The sequence below is a fragment of the Cottoperca gobio genome, chromosome 5 (genome assembly GCF_900634415.1).
Source record: "Cottoperca gobio chromosome 5, fCotGob3.1, whole genome shotgun sequence".
Taxonomy (NCBI): Eukaryota; Metazoa; Chordata; class Actinopteri; order Perciformes; family Bovichtidae; genus Cottoperca; species Cottoperca gobio.
In genome coordinates, this window is record NC_041359.1 from 12084109 (window position 1) to 12093525 (window position 9417).

Below are 9417 nucleotides of genomic sequence, written 5' to 3' on the forward strand. Positions count from 1 at the left end.
CTAGTGTGTTAACTTAATGACATGTAGCCTATGCTGCAGGTCAGGGTGCTGCAGAGGCGCTTAACAAATTAGAAACAAGTTGTTGCTGTTGTTGCTTTGACACGATTACATTGCATGAATAACAAGTGCAATTAACACATTAAACACTTGACATTACACAGCAGTAAATGAAGCTTACTTACAGTCTTACTAGTGCCAGGATTTACAATGTTCACATTCTATATTTATATTATTATTTGTCACTAAATGTAATTTGTAAGTGGCCAGATGTATGGTAATATACACAATAATGTAATTTTGGTGGTTGTGCTTTAGATTTTCTGTGGAATATTGGCTGCCTTAAGCCTTAAAATGTAAATGATGACACGTTAGTGGTGGTCACTGGGTTTCTTGAAGTTACTGGGTTCATGTGAAGACGACTGTGAACTGAGACATGAGTCAGGTTTGTTTTGAGTGGAAACAGGTCAAGGGTTGTTGTTGAAGTTAGAAACGTTTTTCTTTTAGTGGATGTAAGCATGGAAAACAGGAACCAGCAATGACTTCAAATCCTCTTTCATATCCGTTGTATTTGTGTATGTTTACTTAATTGTAGTGCTAATCTTGGTTGTTGATGTGACATAGATGCACTTACAAGCGTATCATAGTACTTCTGACTGTGTGTACCTCAACTCATAAATATTGAACTTGTTGTCAGAAGTCAGTCAGCTCATTTTTAGTATGGCATTTTCAGAATCAGAATAAGCTTTATTGCATGTACTGTTACTGATGTATACAAATCATTAACGGTGTAAAAACATGAATAACTTCAGTTTTCTTTCGTGTGATAATACTCATATTAAATGACTGGTCAATACTTTTGATAGTAGCCTATGTTCCAATCACCAATTTTAGTGGTGTGACTAAACTTTGAATGAGAATTCAAACTCACACTTTTGATTGCTTCAAAGTGGAGGAGAGAAGTACAAATGATATCTGCCTCAGCACCTTGACACAGGTCTTATCAGGTCCGTTTGTGTGCTGTAAAATGAAGGCAAGGCTATAGCATTATCCGTACACCACAGTAATCACTCCAGATATACTGTCTGAAGTAATAGGAGGATGGTTTATACGCTCCAAATTGAGAAATGGTTATATAATTCCTGCAGTGACAACCTGTTTATCGACGCAGGTTATTTTCACTGCCTCCTGATTTCGCTCGCAGTGTGTCTCCCCCTCTGTGTCTGTGTCTCACTTAACTTATCTGAAGTGTTAATGAGGTGGTAGCTGCAGTTTAAAAAAAGAAAAGAAAAAACTAATATCATGATGGCTGTAAAAAGCTGGCAAAAGGCAGTTGAATGGAAAAGTAATGTTTTGTTATATTGAAAAATACATCATAAATATTATTTGGAAATATAAAAACTGTGTCTGAATTTGAACATAGTTTCTGCTTATCGGTTCCTAAAGCGCACGAGTCTGGCCGTGTTTCCTCCTCTGCTGCCTCGCTCCCTGACAAGTGTTTCCTGCCTGCGCATCCTCCTCTCTCGCTCTTTCGCTCCACCACACACACAGTAAAATGTCGTTTTTTGACGAGAAACCTATTCAAGTTTTGTTCGAAGGAGATGTTTTCAAATGAGTGTATGAAGTAGGTCTACACAGGATTTTGTTTTGTATTTTTTTGTATTGAATTGGTATCTAAAATCGCAGAATTTCACTCGTATTGGTACCGACGACTACATTTCTGGTATCCGTAATAACAAGGCAAATATTGTCAGTTCAAATTTGAGAAATGCCGAAGGTTTTTGCACAGTATATTTATATTTGGTTCTATATTGTGTGTTGCTTTTACGTTTGGAGTTTTAGCCACACCAGATATTGGCATTTTATTTGTATTTTTCCCTGCCTTAATAGACATATTTCATGGCAGACATGTTGACACATGTGTCACCAGTTTAGCTAATTAGGTTAAATGATGGCTCTGTTTCATTTAATGCTGCAGTTCAAGCCATGCTGGAAACTGGCACACATAGACTGCAGCAATCATCAATGTTATTAATTACACCTCTGCTTTTCCTGTTATGAAACAAATGATACTTCTGTATCACAGCTGTGTCTCATTCAACATACTGATGTGACGTGTTCATGCCAGAAAAAATAAGTATATTTAAAACACACTATTTAGATTTGGGGGGTTTTTAGTCACAGGAGTTGAACATATGAAGACCCCTACTGAACACTGTAATTTGACAGATTGTTATTGATGTGTGACCAAAGCGCCACGATGCCTGGAGGTGACAGCGGTCCAGATGGGGAGGAGCCTATGTTACAGTCAGCCACAGGAGGTGGTGGACAGGAAGTATGGGTGTCTATGCTACTGTTTGCACCCTGGAAGAGTTGGAGAGAGTCACATCTGAACACACCCTTAAAAACACAGTATGAACACACACACACACTTAGGGTGTTTTCACACCTTTTTATTCCAAATAAATTATAACAAACTATAAGTGTGGAAACGCCCTTACACTTGGATACATTTGTGCACATGTTTATTTGCCTCACACCTGAGCGTGTGTGAGTGTGAGTGTAGGTGTTTACTGCTTCTGCGTGTGTCTTTGTATTTCAACATGTCCATGCGTACATCTCTGTGTCTGTGTGTAGGATTCCTTCATGGTGGTTTTCTCACTGTCGAGCAGGCCGCGTGCTCTACGCGTCGGAGCAGGCTCCCAGCATCCTTTGCTGCAAGAGGAAGTTCCTTGGAGTCGGCCAAGTTTGTGGAGTTGCTCTTCCACCAGGATGTTAATGTCTTCTACTTGCACACAGCTCAGCCTCATCTGCCACCCTGGAGCAACTCACACACAGGTGTGTTTGTAACCACATTCATTATTATTTTGAATAGGTTTTCATTTTTTCTCGTTTTTATTTTTATTTTCCTTTTAGCTTTTTGTTTGTTCTCTTTACTTATAACACTTTGTTTGGTGGATGAAAGTGGATTGCATTGTATTTTTTAATTTTTTTAAACACAAGTAAGGAAAAAGTGGTTAGTTATATTTTAGATTTGATCCTGGTTATATTTGTAATAGATGTTTTTTGTCTTAATTTGAATTTGTTTGTACAAAGTTTTGAATTATTGCAGATAACTAACTTTTCTCTGTACTCTGTCTCTGCAGCGGGGTTCTGTTTGACTGTGCCCAGGTCAAGTCTTTCTTCTGCAGAATCAGGTCAATATCTTCATTCTGTTGAGGATTTTCTTTGCGACGCCTCCCATAAATCCGTGATTTCACAATAATACAATCGGATGTGTTCAGAAAATATGAATCCCAAAGTTCCTTTCAGAACATTATCCCAAATGACCCACAATCACCAATCTTGAAAAGATTTTAGCAAAGCACATCTGAAAGTCACTTTTTAAAGCGTACATCCTGCCTTCACTTCCTTGTGTCTCATACATCCTGCCTTCACTTCCTTGTGTCTCATACATCCTGCCAACCTCACAGGACTTTGTACAGTAAAAGATGGAACGAGTTTTATACATTGTTTTAATAGATTTATGTTGTAGAAGAAACATTTAGTGATGGCTGTACAGTTGTTGAAATGTTCTCCAGTTGAGCACATTTTATTCAGTGTTTTATATTAGTTGAGTAAAATGACTGATGTTTACATCATAAATCACAGTTGAAATTACAATTTCAAGTCATGTTTAAGAGGCGGGAAGGACCGTGAGGGTGAGATGCGTTACAACCCGTTTCGGGTAAAACCGTACCTGCTGACGGTGCAGGGAACGGGAAGCAGTGGGGAAGAGGAGGAGCCGTGCTGCCTGGCGCTGGCTGAACGCATCATCTCTGGATATGAGGGTACAATTATTAGCAGCACCACCTGAGCACAACTCTAACAGCCTTTCCCAATTATTTTCCTCTTAACATATCTCTGACGTTGATCTTATTCGCTCATGCAGCACCTCGGATACCCATTGACAAGCGCATCTTCACTACCACACATTCCCTGGCTGTGTGTTCCTGGAAGTAGATGACAGGTCAGTACACACACAAACGTGTACATTCAGAGTTTAAATTGGCGATGTGTTGAAGCTAATTTGATGGTCATAATCCACAGAGCTGTGCCGTTGCTAGGATACCTTCCCCAGGATCTGATCGGCACGTCGTTGCTGACTTGCATTCACCCAGACGACCGCCCCCTCATGCTGTCCATGCACCGGAAAGGTTAGGCTTCAAGGAGGACGTTTAAAATAGAGCTTCAATAGTATATTGATTTTGACATTGATTTATGGAAGAGTTGTTTTTGTTTAACTCAAACTCCTTGTGCCATATGTGGTGTTGAAGTATGCGGGCCAGTCTCCGCTCGAGCACTCTCCGGTGCGTCTGCGCTGTCAGAATGGAGACCACATCACCTTGGATACCAGCTGGTCCAGCTTCATCAACCCGCATGGAGCCGCAAGGTGGCCTTCATCATCGGACGACACAAAGTCAGGACGTAAGTAGCAACAGCACAAAGCTAAACCATTTTGTTTAGGGTGGGGAGGGGTGACAACAACAGAACAGACAGACCAGGGGACAACAGACAGGGTCATCAGGGTATCGCAGAGCTTCTCATGATCCACGGCTTTGATTCATGCAAAGCCACTAGTTCATGAGCTCAAGTCCATTTTGTAGGCACACACATACACAGTACACAAGAAAATTAAACAAAGTTCTCTAAACAGAATACATTTATAGAGAAGAAATCATTTCAAATTCAAATAATATTTCAATTCTTTCTTGCATTTTTTTTAGTGGCATGTCTCAGAGAAAAAGTCAATTGTTCAATAACCTACATTTTTATCAACTATTTCTATCCATTCAGGGATTGTTGGAGACTCTTCATACAGCCACTCCCTGTTTATGGTTTATTTTACTACCTGCTGGTAGTATTTGCAATTGATATCTGTCCTGCTTATTCAGCCCAGTTGGCACGTTTCCCCTAATATATAAACTGAAATTAAAATCAAGCTCTGAGCTGATTATTGATCTGATCTCTGTTACCACGTCTACCCAGTAAGAAGAAATATTACGACACTCCCAAGAAATATGAAAACGAGTCCTTCCATTTTGAATCAGAATATCTTTATTGTCATTATACTTGTGTATAATGACATTGTGCAGGCTTCTCTCTATGCGTTTTAAAATAGTATAAAGAATAAATCACACTTAGGATCACACCAACAAACCAGAAAGTGAACTGGTCTGCTCTATACTAATCTTCCAAGCAGGTCAAAGCACCTTTGTCCTTGTAGTTGTAATGTTTGAAATCTAATTCTTGGTTTTTGCTTTCCCCAAATAAAAGTTGAAATCATTCTGTTCCATTCATTGAATTGAACTTCAACAGGCAGTGACTGAAAAAGGAAAAACAGCCTGGGTAATATATTCATCTTTATAGCATCTATAGATTGTACAATTTCATCCCTAGTAATGACCAAGCATTCTGGTCTGCTTTAATAATCCGTGTATGGTTTCTTGGTTTTTCCCTTTCAAAACCGAATTGGAAAGACACAAATAATAGTTGTTCTGTTGTTTTAAAACCAACACAGAGAAAAACACAACAGAAAAACAGCATCAGTTTGTTTTCACAACTTGGCTTAATTCTGCTGATATTGATATAAAATTCCTTCTTACTGTACGCATAGTCATCACAATATCGTCTCACTAACAGCAGAATCTCGCCTTGTTTCAATCCAAGCTGTGAAAATGAACCACTCCTCCTTTGTTTCTCTGTTTGTCCATTTTCATTTTAAAAACAGAAAACAAAACAACAATGATTTGTTTTTGAAACAGAAAAACTAAAGAATGAACGATACCCAGATTTTTAATATCAGCTGTTATAGGAATAGGATTGTCATAGATGGCCAATAAATCTACAGGTATTTGTACCACTAGATATTTATTTAGTTACCTTTCCATTTGAAATGAAACACTTTAAAGTGTTATACTCACAGATAAAGTCTCAATGCTTGGAGGTTATACACAGTCCGACCTGTAATCCACCTGTTTAAAGGGAAAGTGCTGTAGCAGCACTGTTGCTAAGAGCATTGTTAAATGAAATGACATCACTGTGTTGTCTTTGTCTCCAGGAGTCCGCTGAATGAGGATGTGTTTGCTGCTCCGACTAAGGAGGATGTCCCGGTCACCCATGAGGAAATTAAAGATCTGCAAGCAAAGATCTATAAGCTTTTCCTGCAGGTAGTCTAATATGTATCATAGTTTATCCTTTGACAATAATTAATTTGATTCCCGTTATTGGCCTTTTTCAACATTCTTTTATTACCTAACTATATAGTTGATATATTAATGCATAACGTGAGCACGTTGCAGTGCTAGAACACACACATGCCCATAGATGTACAAAATGACTTTAAACGACATTAGCATTTAGCACAACATGAAATGACTACATGTAAGCCTCTCCTTAGCACACACACAGGTCTTATTTTATCTTTTGTTTTTCTTTCTGTATGTGTGTCAGAGTTTCTTCAGTACCTTCACTTCTTTGTGTCTTTTCTTCACAGCCAGTCCGTAACAATGGTTCCAGTGGTTACGGCAGTTTGGGGAGTAACGGCTCTCATGAGCACTACATCAGCGTGGCTTCTTCGAGTGACAGCAATGGTAACCTGTGGGAGGACTCGCATCGGGAACCGGTGAGACATCACAAGCCAGGAAGCCAGTGGTAATGCTGCTGCCGTGGTTAATCACGCTGATACATTGTATGTGTGTTATTTCAGATGACTTTGCAGCAGATCTGTGCTGATGTGAATCGGGTGAAGAGTTGGGGCCACCAGGCTTATCTGGGTTACAACCACACAATTGCTCTTCTTGGCAAACCAGCCACAGGTAATGCAGCCCCAAGTACAAATTCATAACATAAATATACTGTATTAAAATGTGCAAATATTTTAATATTGGTTAAAATGATCCTTTATCCCCCCAGCACGTTTGCCCCCTGCAGTCTCCAACCCTGAAGTCAGCGACCATGGAGAAGGCAGGAAGCAAACACACATTCTCTCCTATCAGCAGATCAACTGTGTGGACAACATCATGAGGTGTGTGGTGGTAGCATCCTCATGCCAGTCTTGGATCGTTTCAGTTTATTACGTGCTAGTGCATTTTCTTGACAAAGGACAATGTACTTTAATCAACATTGAAACAAATGTGCCCGAGTTAGCTGACAGGCTAGTTTTAATCGGCAGTCCATTTGCCTGATGTTGTTAGGCATCCTAGAATATTAGGAATAATACAATATGTACAATAGTTAAAAACATACTACATTGTGGTAAAAAGCATATACAGTACAGTTAAACAACATGAGCGGACAAATTCCAAACACAAGTGTGCTCCAGAGTCCAGTGATGTTAAAGGTGGATAAAAAGCTTCAGCGTTGACATTGTTGGTTCTCAATAAGCCATTTGTTTACATCTTAAATAAATAATATGAACAATAATAATTCATGTCACACTATTAATTGTGTATGTTTGTGTGTTTCAGATATTTGGAGAGCTGTACAGGCCCAGCCCTCAAGCGGAAGAGTGACTCTCATTCCCTAGCCCCGTCCTCTTCCTCATCCTCTACCTCAGAAGACGACAAGCCTGCTGAAGCCACTGACACCGCTCAGATGGTAGAAACATGCCACGTACACCACACAGTTTACTACTCTCTTATCATTTGGGGGATATTTTGTACTGTGTAACTTGTTTCTCTTCACTTTCCAGTGGTTTTGGACAGCGTGGCGTCAGTGGCAGTCATTAGAGCGCCTCTGACAGACATCACAATGTCCACGAAGGCCATGAGTGTAGTCTCTGTCACCAGCCAGTGCTCGTACAGCTGCACCATCGTCCACGTGCCACAGGCTGAATCAGGTACATTAGCACACATCTTTATTTAAAATGCTGGGGGAAGGCCTGTAAACTGTCTTGAACATGTTTTTTCCTCAATGTTCTTCTCTCAGAGGCCACAGCACTGGAGGACGCCCCGATGGGCAGTGAGCCTGCCGATGCTGCGCCTGGCCTAGTACCGTCCCGCCCCGAGCCCCGCCACAGAGGAACCAATGTTAATCGATCCTACCAAGGAGGTGCTGTCAGCTCACACCCAAAAGGAGGAACAAGAGTATGTTGATCGATTCCTCCTGAGCCCATACAGTTCCTATCTGCAGCTTGACAACAGCTCCATGGCTCACTCCCACCACCCAGGTATGCACTACTTATAAATGTGACTAGCAACATGTTGGGGATCAACTGAATGTCATCTTTTTTAAAGGGACACTTCGGCACCTTCGATCAAACTAATTCTGCAGCCTGCTGGCCATGCAACCACTCTAGGTGGATCCGTTTCAGAAACATGCCAACCAGGTCAGTGTGTCATACATACTCAGCGCAGCGCCTCAGACTTGTTCCTTTGTGCTCGTTTATCGAGAGTGCAGATTGTTTCACATTTCTGAGGCTGCTGTGTTTAACACCGGTTACAGTTTGAATGTCTGACCCGTCTCTGATTGGCTGCAGTCTATGGCACAGATTAAAGTTTGAATCTTCTTACCGTTGCATTTGTTTAACACTCCTGAATAAAATGTATTTGTTTGCTCCCTGGGTACATGGTGTATCAGGGCAATTGAAGGTAAAAACAACAAAACATTTGTTCAATAATATAATATTTATTATTATTTTGAAATTTTATTATGTAACTTCAATCTCAGAGAATTTGAGTTTTTATAATAACATAATATAGCAGCCTAATAAGAAAAATATTATAAGAATTTAAATACTAAATTAATATAATCAATATGTAATATAAATTATAAATACTAAGAATAATAATTAAAATAATACTAACAGAATAATAATCAACATTAGAATTCAGGGGAGACAAACAGGAAGCGTACATTTTATTTGATGGGGGGGGGGGGGGGGGGGTAAGGGACCTGGATAATGGATAGGGGCCCAAAAAAGTTGAGAACCACTGCTCTAACCGTTCAACTTTGACATTTTAAGATCACGTGAAAAATCACACTTTTACCAGTATTCAAAGGCAGGATTTTTGAAAAATTAGAAAAGAACATTGTGTTTATTAAATGTCTTCCTTATGAAATATTGTTTTACACTGCATAAGTGTGCATATTGTTGATATTCCTATTTATATCCTAAAATATAAAGACATATATCTAATAAACAGTAGCCCTACAACTAAATATAGTATGATAAGAAAACCTCACTCTTTAGCCACATTTTGTGACCGATTTTGAAGAAAACCCAGAGAACACTTCCACCAAAGGATATTCATAAATTCAGTTACGGGCACAAATCGGTGAAACAATGCCATTTAGGATAATGCAAGACAGAAGAGCTACAGTTTCACTTACCAGCAGGGTGAAGTGACTGATGCAGAGTATATGCGGGACCAGGCTCTG

General features: G+C 39.7%; 1 protein-coding gene across 1 annotated transcript; it reads left to right on the forward strand.

Annotated features, from left to right (window-relative positions):
* The first annotated feature begins 2257 nt into the window (after positions 1-2257).
* On the forward strand, positions 2258-8508 carry per3 (period circadian clock 3). Its single transcript, XM_029432826.1, is given in 20 exon segments — positions 2258-2332; positions 2635-2667; positions 2669-2728; positions 2730-2839; positions 3144-3194; positions 3679-3827; positions 3929-3973; positions 3976-4006; positions 4087-4191; positions 4304-4415; positions 4418-4464; positions 6098-6206; positions 6533-6661; positions 6746-6854; positions 6952-7063; positions 7506-7645; positions 7730-7876; positions 7966-8030; positions 8032-8206; positions 8274-8508. Coding segments are annotated over 20 exon segments (1833 nt in total). The 3' UTR covers positions 8303-8508.
* Positions 8509-9417: the final 909 nt, after the last annotated feature.